We start from the raw sequence: 27887 nt of genomic DNA, 5'->3' as shown, positions 1-27887 counted from the left end.
CGCAGCCAATCCTGAGACTCGCTCGGCCGCTGACGGTAAAGCTGCGCCGCTGCCTCGCGATTGGTTGCCGATCTGTGTGTGTCGCGCCTTTTCCGACGATTCGGTCAACATGGCGGCAGAAGGTGATTCACAGCAAAGAAGACGAAGGCGCCGGGACCCGGAGGAACCGGAAAAAACGGACCTCAAAGAAAGAGAGCCGACAGTGGCGGTACCAGTGGCCCAAGAGAACGAAGAGGATAATGAAGAGCGCTGGGTTGGGCCTTTACCTGTAGAGGCAACATTGGCCAAGAAGAGGAAAGGTAGTTACCGTGATAAGCACAGGGCGAGGTGGAATGCTGCGAGCCACGGAGTGGGAGAGTTGAAGCCTGACTCGAAGACGGGCGGTGTGTTGGTGGGGTTTTGTGCCTTCAGAACAGAGGGTCGTCTTCTCACTTCTGGCCACGCTATACTTGGACGTCCTCCTGAAAGAGTGATTTGGGCGCAGTCCAGTGTCTTTTTCATAATATCAAACACTATTCATCACTGATTTGTTATAACAGATGCCAATGCTTACTTGCACCAAGACTTACAGGTGCTTAGCACCTCTCTTTTTATCCCTGCAGCCATATGGGGTTGGAGTTTCTAACTCCGTGGAGCAGTTGTGGGGGAAAAGTACTGGCCGTCCGAGGCTTTTGGCCCAGGAGTGGTAGGTAGTGTGTTGGGAAGCGGAGGGGCGGCCGTGCCTATTTAGGATCTAAAGTGGAGGGAAAGCTCATTTCCACCAATGGGTTTTCTGACCTGGGGAAAGTTACGTAAGTTACCTGGACCACACGTTTTTCATTTAAAAGCTAAGGTCTGTGGTTCTCAGTCCGTACTCGTGACATACCATGGCATGAAGCATTTTGCCACTCGTGGAATAGTGACAAAATGTTATCAAATAAAAGGAGTGGCTAAAGGGATAGATTACATTTTCTTGTTTTTCAAGCTGTTCGATGACATGCTTTCCTTAGACGTCTAGGACCATGAAAATGTGATTCTTTGTGAAAGCTCAAATCTTTATCACCCTCCCTGCTTAACTCTTCAGTGATTTCTTATTATTTTGAAAACAAAGTCCCTAACCTCCCTAACATGGCATACAAGGACCTTCATGATATGGTTTCTCATCCAACCAGCGTATTTCCATACTTTCCCCTCCTAACCGCTGTCATTTCTCCTCTGTGCTCCAGCCAAAGGATGACGGTCAGACTATCATAGTGTCTCTCTTTACCTGGAATTATTCCCCTTACCCCTTTCACTTGGCTAACTTTTGTTCATCCTGTAGCACTCAGCTGTCACCTCTGGGAAGCCTGTGACTTCTCCATTTGGGGCTGGGTGTCGAAAGCACATTGCTGGTAACTCTGAGGTAATGTTTATGGTGCTGAATTTACAGGTAGCTTTCAAATTTTATGTGTCCAAATTTTGAAGAAGCTGCTTTTTAGAACCTTGTACATTGACACCCTTAAAGTGCATTACCTTTTTTACTGCCAGGTCTTCCTGATAAATGCTTCCATAGCAACTTTTTCCTCATTGCACTTGCTACATTTTTAAATTGTATATTTATTCATGTCATAGATTAAGGTTTCTCTCCACTGCTAGGTCTATAAGGATATAGGAGCTAGTTTTGCTCCAGTGCGTGGTACAGTGCTTTGCATATAGCAGATACTCAGTATTTACCGAATGAATAAATATTATGGTGTTTATGATTGATTTAGAATATTTTTGCATATCCTCTTCTATGGAAATAAGTGGGGGAATGGGAAAATCCAAAAATACCAAAGTGCTGATATTAGTGTTATGAGAAAAAGATCTTATAAATTTAATACAATTCAGAGATGGAAATAATTAGGTGTGAAAATCTTCACCCTTAATTAGATGCTTATTGTATTTAAGCCAGTCAGTGGTGTATTCAGTTTGAATAAAACTGACATTTTAAAACACATTAAATGTTAAAAAAAAAAATCAGTGAAGATTTTTATCTAAAAAAACAGTGTTTTAGCTTTCTAGAAATGGAACCATTCCCTTTAATATGTTCTTTGGACATTGAACTTCTGTATACATTTTCGGAAAGACATTATGAATAATTATATGGCACTACCTTTAATTAAATTCATGGATTCTCAAGGACAGGAACTATGTGTTGCTCTTCTTTATGCCCATGTGCCTTAAAACCTGTTTCGTTTTCAATAAAATCTGTTCAACAAGTGAAGTAACAAACAGCAAAAGGAATGTGTATCAAATAGGATTAAATTTAACTGCATATTACAGAAAAACCCAAAATGACAGTATCGTTAAAAATATAGAGGTATACTTTTCTCACGTGTAAAAGAAGCCCCAAAGTAGGCAGTCTAGGATTGATGTAGGGGCTCAAAAGGAACCTAGGCTGTTTCCAGCTTTTAACCCTAACATCACTAGAGTATGGCCCTCATTTTTGTTCTAAAAGGTTATTAGAATTACAGTGCATGTATCCCAGTTCAAGCTGCATTGAGGAAGGGAAGAATGGTACACCTTTTCAAGGAGACTTCTTTACCATCACACAATTTTAACATCTCACAACTCTTCCGCTTTTATCTCATTGACACATGGTCACACCTAACGGTAGGAGAAGGTGAGAAAGGTCATCTTATAGCTGCTGTTATAAAAATGGGGATTCTGTTAATAAAAGTGAAGAGAAAAGTAGTTCGTAGGGGTGTGGTGTCCTTGAAAGGTGCTAGTACACTAGCTTTGAGTCTGCTATACAGTAGTTATAAAAAGCTGAAGTAACTAATCATATGTAATTCAGCAACTTTTTGTAGGTAGTTTGGCCATCATTGGACTTTTATTAGGTACACTTACAGTGTCATTTTTTTACTAGTAAAATTGTTTATAGCACATGTAATGAAATCACTGTGTCCTCAGATTATCGCTCTTACAAATGTTTTGCCCTGGAAAAATGAGAAGCACTCAGCTGGATATTCTCTAGGATTTTCTCAGCTCTGAAAAAAATCCCCGTATCAGTGACTTCAAAGAGGATCAGTGCCTTAAATATACGAGACATCTTAATAGATGGCCACTGGCTTTTTATTACTTATTTGAATTAGCATTAATAATTGAATCTACATGGTTAGAAAGGTGGTTGTAGTATTTTCATAAAGCTTTTTAAGGATTTTGGTTTTGTTTTTTTAATGGAATCTTCAAACTCAGTTCTTAACTTCTGGGGACAGTTAAGCATCTATATTAACACCTGAAAAATAGAACAACAACACCTGAAAAATAGAAAAAGCTTTAGAAGAGTACTGGAGATGATATGAGCTTAACATACAGAAGTATATGACTATTATTATCCTGTTCCAAATCCCCTTCTGAAAAATAGAACATTTTCCTTGTGAAAGGACTGCCTATAGGGTAATTTTAGCATAAAAGGACCCCAGGGTCTTGTGATTCCTGAAACTCATCTTGACTTAATAAATAATAGTGCTTTTCAGTACCGTGAAATAAGTTACAACTGACATAAGAGACGCTGGATTTTTATTTTCATTACATGTGAAATTGATAGAAATTAAAGAAAATCTAGATGAAAATACAAAATAGAACTTAGAAAACTTAAAGAAAATACAAAATAGCATTTAGTTCCAGTTGTTCAAAGTAACCTTTTTTCTTTGCTTTTTTTCAGTTCTGGAGTTTGAAAGAGTCTATCTTGATAATCTCCCCAGTGCATCCATGTACGAGCGCAGTTACATGCATAGAGATGTTATCACCCATGTGGTATGCACCAAGTAAGTCTATCACATTTTATTCCAAGATTTTTTTTTAAATGCTTCAATTTTGAGGTGGACTTGTAGAAGTAACTTTAGGATATTATGGATTTCTATATAATTCCACAGGTTCTGTAATAATTTTAAGTCCTACATGTTCTTTTCTATGTCATACAAGGAATGTATTATATTTTCTAAGAACTCTTTAGTTTGTGTGTATGTCTTTTGGAGATAAAATGCCAAAAGGGGATGAACCAGGTGTTGTCTGAGCTTCCCAGAAAAAAGAGTATATTACTAAAGATGGGAGTAATTGGTAGCTGGCCTCTTTAGTACTACTGGGGAAAATGATGAGAACTAAGACATCCTGGAAATGTCACAGCACCTTCAAAGTAGATGCACGGGGATTTGGAACAGGATAATAATAGTCATATACTTCTGTATGTTAAGCTCATATCATCTCCAGTACTGTTCTAAAGCTTTTTCAAAAATTATTTATCTTAAGAACAAGCTTATGAAGTAGTAATATAATCTGCATTTTATAAGTGAGGAAACAGGTTTAGATGAGGCTGGAGGAAAAAAAAATGGCAAAGGCTAAATCCCAGCGTTTTATATTCCTTATGTGGATTTTGAACCTGTAATCAGGAGAGTAACATCAGATATATTACTTTTAAGACCACTCTGGCTGTGGTGAAATGAATGGATTTAAATAGGACAAGAATGGATTCAGTGAGAGCAGTTAGGAGATTAGTATAGAAATTGGGATGAGATGTGATGGATGATATTGGCAGTAATTATGGAAAGAAGTAAATGAACTACTTTGCTCTTTGGATCAATCTATTCTTAATTTCTTGGAGACAATTTAAGATATAAATTTAATTAAATAAAATATCTATATTTCATTTATAGGATAATTCTGACCAAACATGAGCACTTTTCCTAGTCCAAAGTTCTCGGTATATAAAGCAGCATATTGGACTAGCATTGCTATCACTCTCTCAAGTTTGTTTGTTTTTTGTTCTCTCTCTTTTTAATGCAAGGCAGCAGAGTATAATAGAAAGAATAGGTTTTGAAGTTAGGCAGATCTGATAATTGAATGCCATTCTCCAGCTATGGACCTAGGGCAAATACAGTTAACATTTTAAAACTATTTTCTAATTTGTAAAATGGTAATAAAAATACCCACTCTAATAGAGTTGCTGTAAAGACTAATTAATGTGTGTCAAGTACTTGATACATACTAGGTTTCAATAAATAGTTTCTATTTTTATGTACCTTACAGGCAAGATGATTCTGTACAAAATCTTTTTCATAGTTTAAACAAGCAAAATACCTTGGCTAGGTTATAAAACAAACACGTTGAATTTTGCTATGTATGAAAGCAGTGTGTTGAGACTTAATTATTTATCAGCTTCTGAAAAATAGAACATTTTCCTTGTGAAAGGACTGCCTATAGGGTAATTTTAGCATAAAAGGACCCCAGGGTCTTGTGATTCCTGGTGAGATTTCTTTTTTTTAATGTCACATCCTAGCTCAATTTGAATCCTAGCTCTTAAGATTAAAAATTAAGATTAAAATTAGCAGCACCAACTGTTGTGATATCCAGAAATGAGTTTCAAGATTTGCAATGTTCTATCTACCCAAATATAGTGGCCTGCATAAACGAAGATTTGTGGTTTTTTTTGAAAACCTATTATAAAAGAGTCAAAGATTGTCAGTGAATGATTGCTTTAAGGGGTATTGAGTGATTCATAGATTTGTTTTAGAAATTAACTTTTACAATTTTATATATGCAGGACCGACTTTATTATTACTGCCAGTCATGATGGACATGTTAAGTTCTGGAAAAAAGTGGAAGAGGGAATTGAATTTGTTAAACATTTTCGTAGTCACCTGGGTAAGAATTTCAAATTTTTCTTTCTTTTTTTTTTTTTTTGGGGGGGGGGACTTTTTTTAAACTATACTGGTTAACATTTCTTTTAAAGTGTTTTTTTCTTTGAATCGTGCATTTATTTCATTGGTATTTGACGTTTTAATTTCGTTTATTTAAATAGGAGTTATTGAGAGTATTGCGGTTAGCTCCGAGGGAGCGTTGTTCTGTTCTGTGGGCGACGATAAGGCAATGAAGGTGTTTGATGTCGTGAACTTCGACATGATCAATATGCTAAAGCTGGGGTGAGTCCTTTATAAATGATACATTTTTTAATTTAGTAAAATAATATTTAAGCTCTATCATTTCATAGGTATTTCTAAACAGAATACATTACCATGCCATTAAAAAATGTACCTTTGGGAAATTTAGATATGGTGAATTCTTGTTTTGATGCTATGTGGAGGTTTCTGCTGTGGGTTTTGTCATTAATCACTGCGGAAATTTCCAAACAGCATCATAGCAAGAATTTTTTATATCCGTTTAACACTACTTAACAAGAAGGATCATCATATCTAATTTACTGGTACCTAGAATTAACTTCTTTGTTGTGCTTATTTCAGTAATATGGTATTGTGTTCTTACAAATCTTATGCACATTTTTGGAATTGAAGTTATTTGTTGATTTTAAACTTGAAGTATAGTGATACCCTAACTTTGTGGTTAAACTGCACAATAATGAGACTAATGCTTTGTTTTAAGCATGCCTTTTTAAAGATAAAGCTCTAACTTTACATATTTCTAAATAAATGTCAGCTTGAAAGTTATAGCATTATCAGAAACAGTTTTGGGACTTGTCTTAGTCTGCTTAGACTGTCATAATAAAAGACCATAGAATGGGTAGCTTAAACAACAGAAATTTATTTTCTCACAGTCGGGAGGCTGCAAAGTCCAAGATCAAGGTTCCAGAAGGGTTTGGTTTCTGGTGTGGATTCTCTTCTGTGTTTTACACTGTGTCTTCATTGGCAACTGGGGAGAGGAAATGATATCTCCCTATTCTTGGAAGGCCACAAGCATATGGGAATAGGGCCCCACTCTCCAGTTACTAATAATGAGAGTGTGATATAAGAATGTTTTTCTTTTGAGCATAGTCAAAACTAAAATATTTTGATCTTTAATATTTCAAGAATGGATTTGTAACGTATACTGTTACATGCTAACCTAGTTAAGAGTAAGTTATACATCGATTGAGACATAGAGATCCCAAAAGCAATGCCCCACAATATTTTAAGGCCCAGGTCTAATTAGGTTTCATTATGTACCCTAGAGAAGTAAATGGTTTGCTATGCAGTTCTCTTCCTATAGTTTGATAGCTCCTCAGAAGTTATTACCATTTCATTGGTGAAGTCAGGAAGAGAAAACTTAGTAACTGTTCTTAGTTATTCCTCTCCATTCTGTATCTCTCTGCTTCTTTTGACCAAGGAATCCAAAACTAGCTAAATCACTGGCCAGGACAGTTTTTGGTGGTGCGAATGGGGAGGGATGCTTACTTGTGTTGACCTCTTTTTTTCCCCTCAATTCTTTACTGTTTCAGCTATTTTCCTGGACAATGTGAGTGGATCTATTGCCCAGGGGATGCTATATCTTCAGTTGCTGCTTCTGAGAAGAGTACAGGAAAAATTTTTATTTATGATGGTCGAGGAGATAACCAGCCACTTCATGTTTTTGACAAACTCCATACATCACCTCTTACTCAGATACGGCTAAACCCAGTTTACAAAGCAGTAGTGTCTTCTGACAAATCTGGAATGATTGAATACTGGACTGGGCCTCCTCATGAATATAAATTCCCAAAAAATGTGAACTGGGAATATAAAACTGACACAGATTTATATGAATTTGCCAAGTGCAAGGCTTTTCCAACCAGCATATGTTTTTCACCAGATGGAAAGAAAATAGCTACAATTGGTACTGATAGAAAAGTCAGAATTTTCAGGTTTTTAACTGGAAAACTCATGAGAGTCTTTGATGAATCACTAAGTGTAAGTGCAATTTATTCAGATTTTACATTTCTCAAAATCTTTATTTTGTGCTATTTCCTAAAAAGATTTTTCTGAATATAGATATTTAGATTGATAGTTATTTTCTCTTAGTACATTAAAGATAGTATTCAGCTGTCTGCTGTCTTATGTTGTTGCTCTTCAAAAGTGTCTTCCCTAGGTTTATCTTTAAGGTCTTCTGAGCCAGTTACCGTTCTACTTATGTGGCTGTTTTTTCAGTTTTGTTTTATTTGTAAGCAGATTCTCTTAAGATCCTCAAAACTCATTCTAGGCCCCCTTCTCTTCCCACTCTGTTCACTCCTGTCTGACTACTCCCAGATTTATTTCTCCAGCTTTCTATTATGAACAGACCTGGTCCTATCCCTTTTTTCCCCTGTTTTCATGAATGGCATCAACATCCATCTACTAGCGCAAGCCAGAAATTTGAGTCCTCCATAACTCTATTTCTTTACCCCTCTATTAATTTCTCATAAGTCCTGACAATTTTACTGCCTAAATATGCTTTAAATCCATCCATTTCATTTCAGCATACCTGTCACTACCCTATCATGATTTTTTGCCTGGTCTATTGCATGGCCTACTGCTTATATCTATTCTGGCTTTCTCCTAATCTGTTATCCATGCTATATACCCAGAGCAGCCTTTTAAAAGCACATGTCCTCCTTTGAACCCCTTCCCCCATTTCTCCCATTACCTATTGAACTCATCCTTCAAATCTCACAGACTCAATTCTTTTGGGAATTTTTCACTGTTCATTCAGCCTAGGACAACTTATTTTATGTGACTGTATATCACTGTTTATTTTAAAGCATTTGGTATGGTCTTATTTGATTAATGTGTATCAACTCCCAGTAGAATAAACTATGCAATTGATCTATGGTCCTGTATCTGTTTTGGCTCATGATATTATTTATCTCCAGCATTAAGAACAGGATCTGACAGGTAATTACTGCTAACAAGAATTTGTTAGAGCATATAGTTGTATAGTTTTTATCAATGCAAAGTTAACTGCTTTTTGTGGAAACTTGGGTCTCATCAACTGTTTTCATCAGGTGGTTCTCTGCCGATGGTGTGCTCTGAGAATCTGTGGGTTGAACCTCTGTAGCGATAATGTTTACTATATTACATTGTTGATTCCACAGTCTTGGTAGTGACCAGTTTACATTATATTCTTTGCATTAAACTCTTCAGAAATTCTATCACTCTTATAAATGACACTCCTATTTGGTGGCAAGTGGTAACAAGCTAGATAGATTATCTGTCTGAAGTAATGTGACTTGAGACAAACGTAAAGTTCTATTTGCTAGTCAAATCATCCTCGTGATTCATTTTATTGGAAGAAGATAGCTTTCTATTATGCTTTTAAGAAAAGAAACCTTGGTGATGATGTTTTCTTCTTTAGTGGTGGCTGGTAACTAGATATTAGTTTCAATTTAAGTATAATTTAAAAAATCTACCAACTTGCAGCTCTTCCAAGATTCCTTAGGAAAAGAAATATTCAAATCCTAGTCCCTGGGTATTTTATGATTGGTCTCATAAATTTAATCTCAATCAATTTTATGATTGAAATTAGTAAATCTCTTAACATATATACTCTGAGCTGTTCTATCCATTCCTTCTTTGTTGTCTTCAACATTTGTCAAAGTGACAGAACTAAGGTGTTACGAGGTCAGTGGTCAGTACAGTAGTAAAGCCTATGATAGAAGTTGAGATTCATAATGAGAGTTTGAAAAAAAAAAAAAAGCAAATGCCAATTAAATTAGTTACAGTGCTAGTGAGTAGTCAATGACTGGAATTTCACAGTTCCATGTTACATGGGGAGGTTTCTAACCAGTTAAGTGTCCTAGTATAACAGATAAGAAATTTAATTGGATGGTGTGAAATTGTATCTTTTAGTATTTATTAACCAGAATCACTGCATATGGCCACACAACTGTGTATTACAGAGGCCCTGCTAGAATACTGTAAAAAGATTTTGATGTGCTTCTCACATTGGGTTAACATTTATGAAATACTTGTTGTTTGTTCCCTAACACACATACTGCCTTTTGATTTTCAGAGTATATTGTTCTTTCCGTATCTAAAAAACTGGAGATTTCCAGTTAACATAGGCATGAAAAAAGTATAGAAGTAGATGAGACCTAAGTCTGGCCTGTTTTAATCTGCATTGGAGAGCTACTTTTGAATTCTGCTCTTTGATGTCCTAACATCTGGAAAACTGAATGTAAAGAGCATGTCTTTTGGGAGGCTTGTAGTGTAATAGTACATAATAATTAAGATGTGATCCCTATTTTGAAAATTGTGTTTTAACTATTCTAAAGAAAAGTAAATAAAATTTTCATACTACAGTGCACCCATGTCTATCCTATGTCCTAGTTATCTAATGATATTCTAACTGTAGTTGTGCTCAATGTCAAAATAACTTGAAACATTTTCTGAAATTTCATGAAATTGTTATACATTAGTGAAATAATAAGAGTTCATTCATTGAACAAAAATGGAGTGCTTGTTATACAACTCGTCTGTCAGGCCCCAGGATCCTTGAATAAGGACCTCATAGTCCATAGCTACTGTGTTTCCCCAAAAATAAGACTGGGTCTTACATTAAGTTTTGCTCCAAAAGACATATTAGGGCTTATGTTCAGGGAATGTCATCCTGAAAATCATGCTAGGGCTTATTTTCCAGTTAGGTCTTATTTTCGGGGAAACACGATATTGCGCAATGTAGTAGCCACTAGCCACATGTGGCTCTTAAGCACTTGGTATGTACCTAGTCCAAATTAAGATCAGCTGAAAGTATAAAATACAAGATTTCAAACTTTAATATAAGAAAAGGGTGTAATTTATCTCAATTTTATTAAATTGCTTAATATTTTGGATATATTGGGTTGAATAAAACATTAGTTTTACCTGTTTATTTTGCTTAATGTGGCTACTTGAAAATTTCATATTACATATGTGGTTTGCATTGTACTTCTATCAGAAAGTGCTAGTCTATAGCTTATAAAAGGCAGCAGATATATTGTTGTTTCTGTAGGAAAAGCAGTAATTATATTAACTAACTGGTTTTGTTTTAAGTAGAGAAACCAGTTAGTGTAAATATATTTTACGATTGAACCTACTGATGTCTTATTTCCTGCTTAGTGTTTGGAATCCTCCTTAAGAACATACATAAGTATACAGACTGTCAGTGACTCTTCATGTATACTCTGCTTCTATTTAAATTCTCATTCCCTTTATTATGTAGCTTTTTTGTTAATAAATGGTTTGTTTCCTAGATGTTTACTGAACTACAGCAGATGAGGCAGCAGCTCCCAGACATGGAGTTTGGCCGACGAATGGCTGTAGAACGTGAGTTGGAGAAGGTGGATGCAGTGAGATTAATTAATATAGTTTTTGATGAAACTGGACACTTTGTGCTGTATGGAACAATGCTGGGCATTAAAGTCATAAATGTAGAAACAAACCGGTAAGCTTTAATATGATGTCTGTTTTTTAAAAATGCATTTATGGGGGACCATTTCCTCGATCGGGGAAACAATGGGAGTTTTGTTTGTTCCAAGACAAGTGGAATGGTCCCAAATGTCTAAACTTAACCAAATGTTTTGACTGGATTTTTCTGTGGTCTTTTGGTTGTTTATAATCTTATGTAAAAAGTTTCCACTCATGTTTGTAAAAGAAATGGAAAGAAGATATGCATAGTTTCAAGTTTTTTTTTTTTTTTAACAAGTTATAGTCTGTCTTTTGCTTATTGATTTAAATTAGCCTGGTTCATGTTAAACGTTGCCAAATATTTTAACCACAGAATTCAGCATTACATCCTGCTAGACATAAAATCAGAAGTTAAAATGCATGAAACCACAATAAGCCTTTTGTACAAACAGTCCATTTGGTCTTAGTACAGAATAGCTACAATCAGATACTATCATTGAATGTAAATAAAAAGAACTTAAAGTATATTTTAAGGAGAAAAAATCTTGTGCTGTACATTCTCACATATAAACAAATTTGTATTGTAGTTCTTGGCAATACAAAATCTTTGAAGGTTTGCAGATAGGTTAAAATAATAGGGATAGGTTAAAACTGTATGAGTGAATGATTGTATTTTTTTAACCTAAAAATTATAGCTGCCTACCAATTTTAAATAACTTTTTTGGAGGGGGGGGTTGAGAAATACTTTTTAAGAACCTTTCACTAGTTGTTTTGTACAAAGATAAAGATAACTATTCCCTGCTTTTATCTGTATAATTGTTATAATTAGAGTTAATTCTGATGATTTTATTGTATAAAACGTATTTTCCAGGTGTGTGCGGATCTTAGGCAAGCAAGAAAATATTAGAGTGATGCAATTGGCTTTGTTCCAGGGAATAGCCAAAAAACATCGTGCTGCAACTACTATAGAAATGAAAGCTTCTGAAAACCCTGTTCTTCAGAATATTCAAGCTGACCCAACAATAGTCTGCACATCTTTCAAAAAGAATAGATTTTATATGGTATGTGGAAGTACTAAGAGATAGATCTTAATGTTTCTTCCAGTTTGGTTGGAGTTTTATTTTCTTAGCTTGTGCTTTCAACTGAAGAGAATGTTGGCAATAATAGCAGACTTTCTAAACAACCAGAATACCATCTTAATATTGTAGAATTTTTAACTAGGACTTGATTTTAAGTATTTCTGTACTGTTTTCCATCCTGTTTTGAAAATTTTTCAACCTGGCTTCTACCACTATTTGTGTTGTCTAAGATGATAGGAAGTAGTGGTTATGGTAATAATTGAATCCAAAATAGTTTTGCTATGGGGTTTTAAAAATTCTTCTGTGTTTTTATTATTTTACAGTTTTTACTCTTGAATACATCTCCCCCACACTTGCACACTTTCTTCTCTACACATTTCTTTTTTTTTATCTTTTGACTGCACTGTAACGTTGCTATCTTGGAATTGTTTATTCCTGAGGAATTTTTTTTTCTGGGGGAATTAAAAGTACTTTGCATGTTAACTAAAATTGGGCTCAAAATCAAACTACCTAGGAGTAACATCGTCCTAATTGTTCAGCCAAGCAGAAATGACCATAAAGCCTAGAGACCCCTGCCCTCGGATTCTTTCCTTCACTGCAGTCAGAGACTTCCTAAGGCCTGAATGTGATTACAGCGGGTCCTTAAATAACGTTTCGTTATAATATTGATGAGAAAAAAAATTTGACTCTTGGCCAGGACCAATGTCAGTGTGGAGTTTGCACATTCTCCCCATGTCTATGTGGGTTTTCTCCAAGTACTCTGTTTTTCTCCCATATCCCATGCACGATAGGTTAATTGGTGTCTAAATTGTCCCAGTGTGAGAGAGCGAGCGAGCGCACCCTGCAATGGAGTAGTGTCCTGTCCAAGGGTAATTCCTACCCTGAGCTGCTGGGATAGGCTCCAGCTACCCATGATCCTAAAGTGGAATAATTGGGTTGGAAAATAATTATCTACTTTATTAATCTTTTTTAACACAGGTATAGCTCACATTTATTTCCATGTTTAATATTAGAAGTGTTTTTGGGTATTTAGAAGTTTGGTGATGTTTTCGTGACCAGAAAGAATGCTATAGGAACTTATCCCATTTATATCAATTAGCCTATGGTAAAATTGGTTTTGTTCTACATTGTTTTGATTAAAGTCCATTTCCAAGAACCTACCAATGGCCTTAAGTGAGGACTTACTGTATTTCTCTGCCCTAAATCCTTTAATGATTTCCTAGCTATCTACATTAGCTGGCCCTCCTGGCTTATCTTTCTCCATTTTCAGTTCATTTGCTACACTGACCATACTGAACTTGATCCCATTTGCAATAGTTGAGTATCCTTTTTTACCTCCGAAGCATTTGCACAGGCTATTCCCTTTGCCAGCCACACATCTCTCCCCAGCTCCCACTCATAATTCATGTCTCAACTTGGAAACCTTCTCTGAACATCTAGTCTGGGTCAGGTGTGCCTCCTGATGTTGGTGTCACCTATCACACTCTTTGGAATAATTTGGTTGTTTTTTGTTTGTTTTTTGGTTGCTGACATTGTCATCTCCTCATGATGATATAAAATCTGTAAATACAGGCATTGTTTTCTTGATTATTAAGTCCACAAATTTTGGTAAAGTGTCTGGCCCCCTATAGTATACTCATTCATTCAGCTGATATGCTCTAAGCAGCTGTGATGCTATTAAGGTTACCAGCACTTGATAAATGTAGGAAAATAATATTTTTAACCTTAATTTAACTGTTTTGAAGGTAAAAATTAATCACAAAAGAGAATTCTTGATATACACTAAAAACATATACAATTTCCATCCACTTTATTAAAAACCTAAGTAACAAGTTGTGTTTTTGTTTTTCTTTCCCCAGAGTTTACTTTTATGTTGATTAAATCACAAATGTTCCTTGTAAGCTTTGAAGAAATAGAAAAACAAAAATAAGTGACTCGTATTGTCTTTATATAGCTAACATTTTCATGAATGAGCTTTCAGTTTTATTACATGTACATAGTCTTAAGCAAAATTAAAATGGTATATATATGTATATATATATTATATATATGTATGCGATTTACTTTTTTCATATCCAGTATCATGAAGTAAAATCTTACAAAATTTGAACTTTAGTAATCCCATGTGAGCTAAATCAAGGTATTTAAAAATTAATATAAGTAAATATTATTTAATATTCCTTTGATAACTGGAGAGTAAGATGTTAAGGCAATAACATCCTAGCTTGGTTGTTTCTCTTTTTTTTTTTTGATTATGTCCAAGTGGATCAAGGAATATTAGGCAAGAGGGCCTGGGGCACTAGCTTTACCTTCCTGGAACTCATTTGGCATCAAGTAGAGCATTCTTGGGAGGAAAGATGTCTACTTAGAGTTAGATAAAAGAAACAGGCCTTGGGAAGTCCAGAGTTTTAACAACTGAAAGGTTTTTCTCAATTCTCCTTATACCCTGAGGATTGTGAGATTTCTACAACTTCATTCAAAATTTGCATTCTTTCTTCCAGACTTCAGGGGTCAGCTATATTAGATGATGCACTGCAAAAAAAAAAAAAAAAAAAAAGTCAGGATCCATTACTGATTGCTCTTTGAATCCTCATGCTACCTAGCATGTGGTCCTGCTCATAATAATTAATATGTATATAGTGCCCTCTATATGGTAAAAACTGTTCTCTAAGCACTTCATCCCTTCATTTAATCTCCACAAGGTATCATTTTGAGGTACTTCCTGTTATCACCATTTAGAATGAGGAAATGGACAAAATAAATTTACTTCCCCAAAGTCAAATAACTAGTAAATGGCAGAGCTGGAATTCAAACCCAGAGATTCCAGACTGAAAAGCTATCAACAGGTGGCAGGTTAGGACATGCAAGAATGCAGAAGTAGAGAGGTACCTCACATAAAACTGCATCTTGTTAAATGTGAGCTCCCCAATATTTCTATCCCAAAGGATATTAAATCCTACTTGAAATCGTACATTTTCATTATATGGATTATTTTCATATTAGATAAGTATAACAATAATTTAACTGTCTATATATCCTATAATAGGAAGTAATTCCTGAAATAAGGATTTCTTCTGATGTGAATTCTTACTTTCCTCAAATACTGCATTAGAAATGAATTTTTTTAATCAAAATCATAAATTAATTTTTATAACTTGTAATTTGTTTTTTATTTTAAAGAATCAACATGCTATTAAAGAAGTTAGTAAACTTAAGAAATGAAATTTTCTTGTTCATAATTGTTAACCCTATGAAAAATTTAATTCATTCAATCACTTTTTATTTTCCTCCTTGAGTTTACCAAACGAGAACCAGAAGATACCAAAAGTGCAGATTCTGACCGAGATGTTTTTAATGAGAAACCTTCTAAAGAAGAAGTTATGGCAGCTACTCAGGCTGAAGGGCCTAAACGAGTTTCAGACAGTGCGATTATCCACACAAGCATGGGAGACATTCACATCAAACTTTTTCCTGTTGAGTATGTACTGTTTTTGTCATCTTAAAACACCAATGTAAATGTGTATATTGGAAGAAACTATGCAACTTAAAACTTGTTATTTTGACTTAAGAAATTTTAAAGAATTGAAATGTGTGATAGAGCAACAACCCTGAGATTTCTGATAATCATTCCACTAGAAAATGGGAATTTTTTTATACATATATACACATATTTAACAGGTTTATAAAATAAGAACAAAATGTAAAAGTTGTAAATGTAAACTGTAAAGTGATATACAAACATATATTACTATTACTGTTAATTGCACCTCACAACTATAAATTTTGTGGCTCACTTATTTTTAACTGGCTTTCCTCTCAAAGCAAATCCTTAAGGAGAGGATAATTATTTTTCCTTCCTGACAGTTGCCAGACATCTACTTAACCTCTTCCTTAGTCCCAGAAATTACGTTATAAAAATAAATTCCAATAGAACACATAAGAGCTTCCATTGAAAAAAGAAAAGTATTTAGACAGTTTAAAAGTTTGCAAAATGAACATAGAATACCAAATACAATAGAGTATCTGGCTAGTCTTAATGCAAAGGATGACATCTTTTACAACACCTTTACTTAAAAGTACTTATTGATTGGCTATGGATGTTTTATCATACCACACTGTGGTACTGAACAAAGAACCAGGCAGTTCCAGCATCCTGGACCATCTCATTTCAAGTGCTCAGAACCCATGAATCCCTTAAGCCTGTTATTCCCTGATGTACTTCGTGCAAGATTCTCTTGATTTTTCCCATCCATTCCCAGCTCAAAGAGCTAGTTATTACATGATGTAACGTATTAAACCATTCCATGAGATTAGTTAATATTATTTAGAAAGCTTCATATTCAGTGTGTGTGTTTGCCATTTAAAGTTGATTAAATATAGGAGATACTTCAGTGAATAAGTCCTTGGTGAGGAATATGTCACTGTACCATAACATTTTTATTAAAAAATTACCCAAAACTGGAATAATTGAGTTAGGAAATAGTTACCTTTCTTTTATTAATCTTTTTTTAATGTACATATAGCTCACATTTATTTTAATGTTTAATATTAGAAGTGTTTTGGGTCTTTATTTAGAAGTTTGGTGATGTTTTCATGACCAGAAAGAAAGCTGTAGGAACTTATCCCATTTATATCAATTAGCCTATGGTAAAATTGGTTTGTTCTACATTGTTTTGATTAAAGTCCCAGTGTCCAAGAACCTATCAGTGAGGACTTACTGTATTTCTCTGCCCTAAATCCTTTAATGATTTCCTAGCTGTCTACATTAGCTGGCCCTCCTAGCTTATCTTTCTTCATTTTCAGTTCATTTGCTACACTGACCATACTGAACTTGATCCCATTTGCAATAGTTGAGTATCCTTTTTGTACCTCTGAAGCATTTGCACAGGCTATTCCCTTTGCCAACCACACATCTCTCCCCAGCTCCCACTCATAATTCATGTCTCAACTTGGAAACCTTCTCTGAACATCTAGTCTGGGTTAGGTGTGCCTCCTGATGTTGGTTTCATGCTTTTTGGAATAATTTGGTGTTTTGGGTTCTTTTTTTTTTTTTTTTTTTTTTGGTTGCTGACACTGTTATCTCATGGTAATATAAAATTAGTAAATACAGGCACTATGTTTTCTTGACTGTTCAATCTCCGAAGTTTGGTAAAGTGTCTGGCACATTATAGTGTACTCGTTTTTTAGCTGACATAAGCAGCTGTGATGCTATTAAGGTTACCAGCATTTGATAAATGTAGGAAAATAATTTTTGGTTTTTAACCTCTAATTTAACTGTTCCAAAGGTAAAAATTAATCACAAGAGGATGTTTCACTGTACCATAACATTGTTTATTTTAAAAAATTAACTTTCCTAGGAAGTTAACCCACTATATACAGAAATTATATATTTGAAGGTGCTATGGTTGTTATTTTTTAAACTGATAACCTTGAAATTAAATTCTGTCAAACTAAAATAATAAGCAATCTTGATCTAAAGGTACATTAAAAAATAACATTATACAACTGCTTATATATCCTTTCAACTCTTGCTTGTCCTCAGATTAGAAGAGGTTATGAAAAAAATACTGTCCTTCTGAAACATTCAGAAGATATTGAGAACACCATTAGGAAGCAGAACTGCAAAGAAACTGTTCTGAATAGATTTCATATTTTTAAAATAATGTCTTACTAGGTGCCCTAAGACAGTGGAAAACTTCTGTGTTCACAGCAGAAATGGTTATTATAATGGACATACATTTCACCGTATAATTAAGGTAAGTTATGCAAATATTATGCTTCAAGGAATAGTATGTTATTACATAACAAGAGGTTTAAACCTAAGGAATCTTAGTTTCTCACACTTTATTAGAAAGGAATAGGAAACATGGACTATGGAAGCCAAAAGAACGATCATGAATATCAGATCTAGAATCAAAGACAGAAACAGTAGCATAGTTACCTTTTTAGAAACAATGCAGCAGTATTCTGTCAACAGTTGAAAACAGGGTCAGATAATGAGGAGAGGGTCATGCTGAGATAAAACCAATAGCCAAAGTAACTGGTTCCTAGTGGCTAGAGAAGGTTTAGATCTAGAAGATACAAATTTAAATAATAGAAGAGCCCAGATGTCACCATTAATACCTGAAGAGCAGAATGAACTCTGCCCAGGATTTTGTTGAGCAGCATTCCATAAAACGGGTGGGGCAGTGATGTAGTTCTTGGTTACTGAGAGGTCTGAGATGGCAGGAGAAAAATCACATTTCAGTATTCTGGAGGAATTAGTGAAACGAAATCCAGAAAATCCAAGTGCTTAGGGAAAGGAAGAAGAGTGAAGCAATTATATAAGACCTAAATACTAAACAGATGCTAAAACTTACTTACACTATTAATTGGTTTTAGTTAGATTTTTGGGGAAGCTAATACATGTCTATAAGTGAAGAGACCTTTGCATTTTTGTTTTAATCATTGAAATTAGGTAGCAGTTGAGCAATGGAAATACATCATCCAAATTAAAGTATAAATTAATAAGAGTTTAACAAAATCACTTTATGGAGTAACTATGAAAAGTTTTTACTGAATACAAAGCACTCTTGGCAAACGTAAGAACTCCAAAGCATACATTATAGAAAACAACAGTGTAATGTTTTTTGTATACTTTCTGTTAAGGGCTTCATGATTCAGACAGGAGATCCAACAGGCACTGGTATGGGAGGAGAAAGCATATGGGGAGGAGAGTTTGAAGATGAATTTCATTCAACGTTACGACACGACAGACCATATACACTCAGCATGGCCAACGCTGGATCAAATACTAATGGATCTCAGTTTTTCATAACAGTAGTACCAACGGTGAGTAGAACAGTATTTTCTGTAAGCTAGAGGTTTATAGTTATGATGTAAGAGTCAATTCAGTGGAAGAAAGAGCTGCATTATTCCCTACCATTATTTATATCTGCCAGGATGTAAAAATGAAAACCATTTAGATTAGCAAATATATTATAAAATTACCTAACAAATCCGATTTTACTTTGTAAAACAATACTTCTGTAATTTAGAATACTTGAGTTCTAGTCAGCTTTGCTACCATTAATGTTTTGTACAATCCACAAAACACATTATTTCACCTCAGGGCTTGTTTGCTCATTTTTAGAATGGGAAGATTAGAGTATATGAATTCCTGATTTTAAGACATTTCCCCCCACATTTTTGTATCTGTGAAGTCAGAATGCAACCAGTAATCCATGGCATTGTGGATTTGATGGAATACAGTATAAAAATATACTCTACTGCTATGCAGTTCCACAATATTATAAAAATTAGACTTAATTTTTGAAATTAAGCACTAAGCAATGAATGAAAAATATTTATAACTACCATATGCCAGTCACATACTCGTAGTCTCACATAGTATTCACAATACTTCTGGTATCAGTATACCAAGTTTTAAATAATAGATGAGAAATAAAGAGCCATGAGTAACTTGCCAAAGGTCAAATAAATAGGAGAGCTAGCATTTGAGCTCCTCTCTAGTGTCAAAGCACATGCGGCTTAAACTATTCCAAATTGCCTCTTAATTGTGCAGGTAGGGTTCCTGCAGAGAGATTTTAAAGTTTTAGCTTTAATTCTTTAAACCATGCAAAGAAACTTACCTTTAGCAAACATTTTCCACCTCCCTTTGGTCTGAAACATACAGATACCTACATTAAACTATGCTTTTATATTTTTTTCTTAAAAACATGAAATCACTCTTAAAATCTACTAAGTGAAATTATTTTAAATCTTTTTAATTACATAAAGAAGCATAAATTTAAATCATCTTTAATTTGCTCGCCTAGAGGGTGTGATGTAAGAAATCTGGGTTTACTAAGATTTTCCATTTGTTCTCCAACACAGCCTTGGCTTGATAATAAGCATACGGTATTTGGACGAGTGACTAAAGGAATGGAAGTTGTACAAAGGATCTCCAATGTCAAAGTTAATCCCAAAACAGATAAACCCTACGAGGATGTCAGCATCATAAATATTACTGTCAAGTAAACTGATTGTTTCATTGTATTGTGTAAACAAAAATACACATTGTAAACACAGGACTATTTTACATTAGGAATCTCTTAAGACTTGCTGAACATACAAATCATGTTTCAAGGATGCAGTTTTATATTTTTATATTTTTCATTAAAGGCCACTTTTTAAAAACTTTGCCTTTTTCTTGCAATATTTCTCATCCTGGTAGGTGAAACATTGAAATGGACTGAATTCAGGCAAATAGCACTCCTATACGTAATTTCTCATGAGACTCAAAACCATGGTAAATAATAAGAATGGTATGCATTTGTTTAACTTTTTAAAACATGCCAATTCTGCCTTCATATGTTTCGTCAGATCCACAAAGAAAGGGCACCAGGATCTGACTGTATATATTATTTCCTTTCTTTTACAAGGTTTGTGTTCTATGCAGATTAGTTTTGTCTTTTGATCACTGTTAAGTAGTAAGCGGTGGTAAGTAAAACTTCATGTATAAATAGGAAGTCCCTTTGGTCAAAAGTGTTAAATGCCCTAATAATTATCAAATATTCTTTCAAATATAAGAATTTGAGTAAATGAATACCTGAGTCCTTGGTTTTATATACAGATTCACTTACTATTTCACATTCTTTTTCTAATGTAGCTAATTTTTTCTGTCCTCAAGTTTATAGCATATCTTATTAAATATGCAATCAAAAAATATATACTGAGTAAAAATTTGGGCATCTAATAAATGGAGAGATTAGAAGAAATCGGAGCAATAAAACTGTGTGTTCAAAATCTTATATTGATTTCCTTTCTTCTTCACTTATCCTCATAACTTACTTTGTAACTATTAAGAACTACTGTTTCTAGCTTCCAGAGGTACTCTTCAAGAACTTAAAAGAGGAACATGTTTAACAGACTTGTTTAGGGAATTCACATTCTTATGCTTTAAATCTCAGCTTACACTTTTCCTTTTATTGATCAGCAGGATTATTTCCTTTATTTATTTTGTACCACAAACTCTTGTGTAATGGTAGGATATGCTAAATTGTGCTACGTTAAAGTAAAATTGTGTCCTTCTTTTAAAAACAACTTAAAGTTGAACATAAAATAACTTTTCACTGTGACATTTACCTTTTCTTCCTAATTTTAGGTGTTTATACTTACCTAGCTAGAAATTTATTCATTCCTACACGCTTAAATTTTTGGTAATACTGCCACCAAGTGGTGGTGATGCCTCATTCCCTCAAAATATTTTGTTTTGAGTGAAAATCATATTCAATTAATGAACTTTTCCATTCCATGTCACAAATTTAATGTAATCATTAGACCTAAACACATAAATTGCCAGATGTCTTTTTTAAGCATGCTTTAAATTATTAGCAAGATACCATCTGATGCTTATTCATTAGTCCTTTTCACTCATTCATTTAGGGAACAGGTAACACTATCTTCTTCCCTATTACTACTTTGCAAATTGAGAAGTATCCCAATGTTTCATAAGTCTTTCTCTTAGCAATATTAGTTCACAGACGACAGCTACATTTTCCAAGCCATTTTCCAAAATGGTTATTTAAAATGCTGTTCTCAAATGAAACAAGGTTAAATTTAAAAAGAGTTCCTCTTTGCTCAATGCAAAATTTTAGCTCCTTTCAAAACACTAGTTACAATACTCATTTAAACATGACTTACATTAAAAATACAGAATAAGTTATTTCTAAATCTTAAACTACATCTCAAATTTGACATGTGAGCCTATCCTATTTTATTTTATAGTTTCTCTAGCCACAGCACAAATAAGACTTTGAATTGGCTAGTAGCACTACTACAAGATAGATGGTTCAAGAAAAAGAATTTTTAGAATAATAGAACTTCTTTAAAATTTTAACATTTTATTGCTGTCTGTGCTAGTCAAATGCATAATGCAAATAGTGGCTTCTGGTGTTTATAATGCATTCCAGAATTACAGACCAGGGCTATACACTTGAAAAACCTGCTTTATATAAATCATACAGTAATATTTAGGCTTAATACAGAAATTCAGAGCTAGGAAGTAAATCCTAATAGAATATATTTAAAATGTCTCTCTCATTCTTAAATTTGATGTTTCCCAGAGGGAACTAGCACAATCATAATTAGTGAAAGAATACAACCACAAATAGTAGTAAGAGCCTGAAAAAAATATTTCTTAAAAAAAAAATCACAAACACTATTATATACATTACAATTAGGTCTAAGCACAACTTACGCTAAGAATGTGAATTACAAAGTTTAACAAAATTGGTGAAATAAACTTAATAATTTACAAGGAAAGTAAGTTTACATGTTAGTGTTAGACCTAGTAGAGAAAACAGTTCAAGGGCTCACAGGCAAATGTAACACCATCTTTATTTTTCACAGTTATTGCAATCAGTGAAATATTAAATAATTTAATTCACAAGTATTACTTATACTCACAAACTATACTTGTAACAGCATGACCTTTTACTTGAAAAATAAAGGGACGACATAATTATATATACTTATTTACACATTGCCCATACCACTGGACCTTTTTTTAATGCTTTGTTTTCTAGAAGTTTTGTTGTTTTTAAACAAAAATACATTTGAAGAGATTAAACCAAAACAGTACCACCTGAACGTCACATCTTGTCATCACACATCAAAGTCCACATAGTAGCTAAACTAAGATTTAAGATTCAACTTTATCCTAAAATATAAAAAGTATTAAAAAAATCCATAAAACCCAATCTAGCTATGTTTAATAAATTGTACTGCCATTAATAAGGAAGTATCCTTTAAAAATGAAAAACAGTAAAGAGCACAAAAATTTTAAACTTTTACAACACTGCATAATAAATGTGATGTAAACTTTTTAAACATTTCCTTCCTTAGACGTGTTTTTTTCTCTTAAATAACTTTTCAAGGTCTTGTCATAAAGAGCCTTCATCATGTTTTATTGTCTAGATAAATGCACTTATTTGGGTAAAGCATTTTATAGTAATTGATGTAGTAAGCATTCTCCACTATTTAAATGACTTCTCTTAAAGGTAGTTTTCTACTTTGATTTCTCACTTTGATTTCTCACTTATGTAAAGCCAACCCTGGTTCTATGTGTAACTTACTACACTTCACATACAGTCATTCTCACTAAGGATGCAATATTATTTTAAAAAGAAACACTACTAACTAAGTATGTTGAAAAAGTAAAAGGACCAATTTAGAGCTCTGTAGGAACTAACACATCCAGATTCAGCCCTGGAAATGGGTCTTTCATAAGTGAAGAATAACTAGAACATAACTGACTTTCACAGTTTTATTAATTGTTCTTCAGTTTAGTACAAATCTGACGATCAGGACTATTTAGATAATATTTCATTCTGACTCACTGGGTTTTATACAAAAAGCTTTAGGAGAAAGTTTTAATAAAACACTGTATAAAATTAATTTTCTATAGCTTATAGTCTTAGCATTAAAGGTATTCTGTTATACTAAAGATAAAAGTAATTCCATTACCCGAAGTTGCAGTTCGTAGATTCTATTTCATTAAGTAACTGCAGTTTTTGCTACTAAATACTGCCAAAATTCAGTGATAAAGCAAGTTAAAGAAACAGTTATGCTTCACTTGCTTCACACAGAGGTTCCATTAGGCACTCAGTTGTCCGTAAGAATAAACCTTCTGCTATCCTTTCTCTGTAACTACTTCTCAATATATGGGTCACATATAATCTGGAAAACTTAAAACAAATGTACATCTCTTTAAAAATGTATACTCAAATCCTAAATTACTATATTTAAGATGTAGAATTCCATACAACATATTATGTGCAAAATAACCACAAAACTTGAAACAACTGCTGCATTAAAGATCAAGCGACATCCAATACTCCCGCAGCCACAAGTTGGCGTGAGAGCCAGTCCAACCCTTCGTACAGTCCCATACCACTGCGAGCGTCGCAGCCCTGGATATACCAGCTACGGCCACAGCACAGTTTATGAAGACTGAGAAGTTCAGTGATTTCTTCTACTGACAGAGCTCCAGCGACATCCTGAAAGATATATACACATCAGAATTTTTTTTAATCAGTCTATTAATATCATTTTTCTAATTACTATTTATATACAATTCTGTTGGTACCATTCTAGCAGAAGCCTAAAGTTAAAAACCTAGATTCACCTTTCAGTAATCTGAGATTAAGAATAGGAAAAAATTTAGTTTTGATTAAATAATTTACTTATTTATAATATATAAAATTGGTAAGAATAGCCTTAGAATGAAATCAACAAAGGCCATGCAGCCTGAATGATACTGCTGGAGTCATTATAAGGCATCAATTTAAAAGAAAAATTAACATGTATATCATGAAAAGTGACTTATATGTAGGGTGTATATAATGAAGAGTTTATTAAACTATTCGAAACACCCCTACTTCCCAGAAACAACCACCAGTAATAATCTCATATTTTTCCAGAAAATTTCTTGGAGATAGGTGTCTTTCCATTATCAGGACAAACAGATTTTCCACATTAGTTTTAACATCTGAATTGTGTAGGTGCAACATAATTTCTTCATCAGTTCTATGCCATTTAGATTGAAGTTGTGTGCTTATGTGCTATTACATATATACACACATACCCACAAAGGTGCAAAAAAAGTGTATTTACATTTTAAGAAAGGACGAAACTATTGAAATTGTAATACTCAATATATACTGATAACAAAAGATGACTACAAGTCACGTTTGACTTCTGTAATTACAAGAGGGGCTCAAAGTAGTTACCATCAGCATCTAGATACTTCTGATTACAGCGAACATTGTTCAGTAGACTTCTGTGGCAAGCGTGTAAACCGCTCCAACGCCACAGCAGAAGCAGCAGGACTTGGCTGCTGCGCGAGGCCTCCCGGATCTTCCCTTGTGCACATCACACAAAGCACCATGTGTCTCAGACTTATCACAAATGCGTGCAATTGTTAGGCCTGTTGGAGGTTCTGTCATATATGCCTCCATAGTCACTGTACTTCCACAATGTTCTAGAATTTCAAATACCATTTCAAAATGGTCTTGCGCTCCTCGAACGACAACTATTCTTCTGCCATTTTCTTTGACTGTCCTGCCTGTCGCATGGTGATGCTCGCATTCATTTGATTAACGCCATCTTTTGAGCAAACATCATACTACACATTGCTACAGTAATTCAACTCAACTTCGAAAAGTAATACACAAATAACGTCTCTTAAAATGTGTACATGTTTTTGGCACCCCCGTTATATGTATATATGTGTGTGTGTGTGTGTATATATATATATATATATATATATATTTATAGCTATGTGTACAGACAGATATAGTTGTGTGTGGTGTGTGTGTGTGTGTGTGTGTATAAATTATCTCTGGTTACAATATTCTTTCTTTCACATACTGACTCGAAGTCTTATCTGTATTTTTAACTTATAATTTCAACTCTAATCCTACTTTTCACAAATCATCCAAGATGCCACCTTTAGAACTACTCTCTTCATTTCCCATAACACTTTGTTAATATTACTGAAGTTACCATTTTTTTGTATTAGAATCTCATATAGATTCACTTACACATTTACTCATATACATATTAGGTTGGTGCAAAAGTAATTGCGGTTTTTGCAATTATTAACCTTTTAAACCGCAATTACTTTTGCACCAACCTAATACATGGGAGTTTCTGGTGAGCATCAACTACTTTGTTTCTTTTAGTATACTCCAAGGTACCAAGCACAGCACTCTCCACATAGATTGCACTCAAGACACAGCAGAAACTTCATTAATATCTACTAATTATTTCCCTTGAAATCATTCCAACTACCTTATGATATGGAATGCACAAAACTACTAAAGTAAGTATTCTGAAATACAGATGGGTTACCTGTTTGTTAGCAAAAATCAGGAGCAAAGCATCTCGGAGTTCCTTTTCCGTTAACAACTTTGCAAGTTCACTGTGTGCTTCACTCACTCTGTCTCTATGACTGCTATCAACAACAAATACAACAGCTACCAAAAAAACGATAAAAATATTCAGTTAGTCACCTGTTACTTTCAGTAAATGGACCAAATATTTTAATGCTCTCATTACTACATTTTGGATAGTCTACCATCACTATTTTCACAGAAAGGCTGCTCATTCTTATAGGAGCACCTAGCAGTAATTAATGGTATGATCTCAAGTAGTTCACGTATTTTTCAGCTTTCAATTCCCATCTACAACAGTATCTATAACACTTGCTCTACCAAACATAAGTTGTGTATATCAATATTTTAATTAATGAAAATGTACTTCTTGTGATCTACCTACTGATGCTACTTGTCTTTTGATTACTTCTTTTACCAAAAGATAGTCCTTTAAAAATAAATCACCATCTTTATCTCTCCAAAGCACTCTCTTTAGGTGCCTAGGAGAGCACTTTCCACATAGACTACTCAAAACACACAGCAGAAACATAAATATCTATTGAATTAATACTCTTCTAAAATCTTTCCAGCTACTTTATGGTAGCTAAACATCCACAGACTTTCAACCTTTCCTCATGATCAAAATGCCATTTTTTTTTTGCCATTAATCATTAGCTCATACTAAACAACAAAAGCCCTAAAATAAAAACAATTATCTAGTTTCTCTTCTAAATGGAAAGTAGAATGGCAAATGGAACAGGTGGCAATAAATGTAAGCTTCATTTTGGGGTATAGGAGGCAAAAGTGTAAAATGGGTGCCAAAGGTTAATAAATTCTAGATGGAATATATGTGATGTAAAACATTTTGGTCAAAAGCATACCACTGTAGGTTCTTCCGCAGATAACAATGATAAATGGAAATGGAGCTATTGAGATATTATAATGGGATAAATGTTGAACTGAAATGAGCAGAACCATATACCACAAATAGTACAATACTCCACAATGTTGCCAGTGATCATATTCACATAAACACTAATAATTAACTGTTAAGAGCAGAGAGAGGTAAGTACTGTTAACTGCCCACATATATAAGCTAGGTATTGTTTTTATGCTGTAATTATGATACCCAAGTATATATCCCAGTCTTTCTACTTTCATTTTTTTAAATTATGTGTGGCTGGCCTCCCATATTTAAAGGTATAATCAGTATTTAATCAAAGCTTAAGTGTCAACTTTACTAATTAAATCAATATACTGAAAAGTAGCATCCTAAAAATCTGAAAAATTAAGATGTCATTTTTGCCTCTTACCTTGGGTATTGAGGTAATAATGTTTCCACAATGGTCTTAATTTGTGTTTTCCACCTACATCCCAAATAGTGAACTTTAGATTTTTATATTCTACAGTTTCCACATTAAAACCTGTTGTTAAAAAAAAAGTCACTTTAATGCTGAACTTATATCTACAGTGAATGACACACCAAACACAAGGCAACCTCTTGTTTATATTATAGTTGTCACTTACAAATTATCTTCATACAGCAGTATCTACTGCTGCCCAAACAACTCCATTCCTAATAAACCCACACAAGGAGACTATACCTTCATCAGCTGTTAGCCGTCTAAATCTCTACCAGGGTCCATGGGACCTGGAAACCCAGGTTCCTGCCAACTCTGCACTACTGCTACCCCCTCACCCTTAACCCTCAGCCAGGGTCACCAATTTATTCCTTCCAATTGTCTTACCAATACTCTTTTCCTTACTATCCCACAATCCCC

The 27887-nt window shown here is 34.1% G+C and overlaps 2 protein-coding genes across 3 annotated transcripts in view; one reads left to right on the top strand and one right to left on the bottom strand.

Annotated features, from left to right (window-relative positions):
- The first annotated feature begins 91 nt into the window (after nucleotides 1-91).
- PPWD1 (peptidylprolyl isomerase domain and WD repeat containing 1) lies at nucleotides 92-20978 on the top strand. Of its 2 annotated transcripts, none has more exons than XM_081053975.1 (11): nucleotides 92-299; nucleotides 3668-3770; nucleotides 5543-5643; nucleotides 5801-5921; nucleotides 7211-7658; nucleotides 10955-11145; nucleotides 11980-12169; nucleotides 15484-15665; nucleotides 17862-17943; nucleotides 18836-19018; nucleotides 20063-20978. In XM_081053975.1, the coding sequence occupies exons 1-11, from the start codon at nucleotides 110-112 to the stop codon at nucleotides 20204-20206; spliced, it is 1935 nt and encodes a 644-aa protein (XP_080910101.1). In that variant the 5' UTR covers nucleotides 92-109; the 3' UTR covers nucleotides 20207-20978. The 2 variants fall into 2 exon arrangements, 1 of the variants encoding a protein (XP_080910101.1); XR_013993662.1 differs by having other exon boundaries at nucleotides 98-299; nucleotides 17730-17943; nucleotides 20063-20977.
- A 34-nt stretch (nucleotides 20979-21012) lies between these two features.
- Nucleotides 21013-27887, bottom strand: part of TRIM23 (tripartite motif containing 23) — a 31820-nt gene continuing 24945 nt past the window's right edge. Inside the window, exons 9-11 of the mRNA XM_081053976.1 lie at nucleotides 27420-27530; nucleotides 26084-26208; nucleotides 21013-24228 (exon numbers count right to left, since the gene is read on the bottom strand). Of these exons, the coding sequence (XP_080910102.1) occupies nucleotides 24049-24228; nucleotides 26084-26208; nucleotides 27420-27530 (416 nt within the window). The 3' untranslated portion in view covers nucleotides 21013-24048. The remainder of the gene's footprint in view (nucleotides 24229-26083; nucleotides 26209-27419; nucleotides 27531-27887) is intronic.

This window comes from Rhinolophus hipposideros, assembly GCF_964194185.1.
Source record: "Rhinolophus hipposideros genome assembly, chromosome: 7".
NCBI lineage: Eukaryota > Metazoa > Chordata > Mammalia > Chiroptera > Rhinolophidae > Rhinolophus > Rhinolophus hipposideros.
Note: the sequence above shows the minus strand (reverse complement) of the source record. Positions and strands in the feature narration are given on the sequence as shown.

Excerpts from the sequence above, each read along its gene's own strand:
- PPWD1 (XM_081053975.1), top strand. The coding sequence starts at position 110 with ATGGCGGCAGAAGGTGATTCACAGCAAAGAAGACGAAGGCGCCGGGAC. Across the intron at positions 300-3,667 it reads ATTGGCCAAGAAGAGGAAAG|TTCTGGAGTTTGAAAGAGTC; the intron begins GTAGTTACCGTG and ends GCTTTTTTTCAG. Across the intron at positions 5,922-7,210 it reads ATCAATATGCTAAAGCTGGG|CTATTTTCCTGGACAATGTG; the intron begins GTGAGTCCTTTA and ends TTACTGTTTCAG.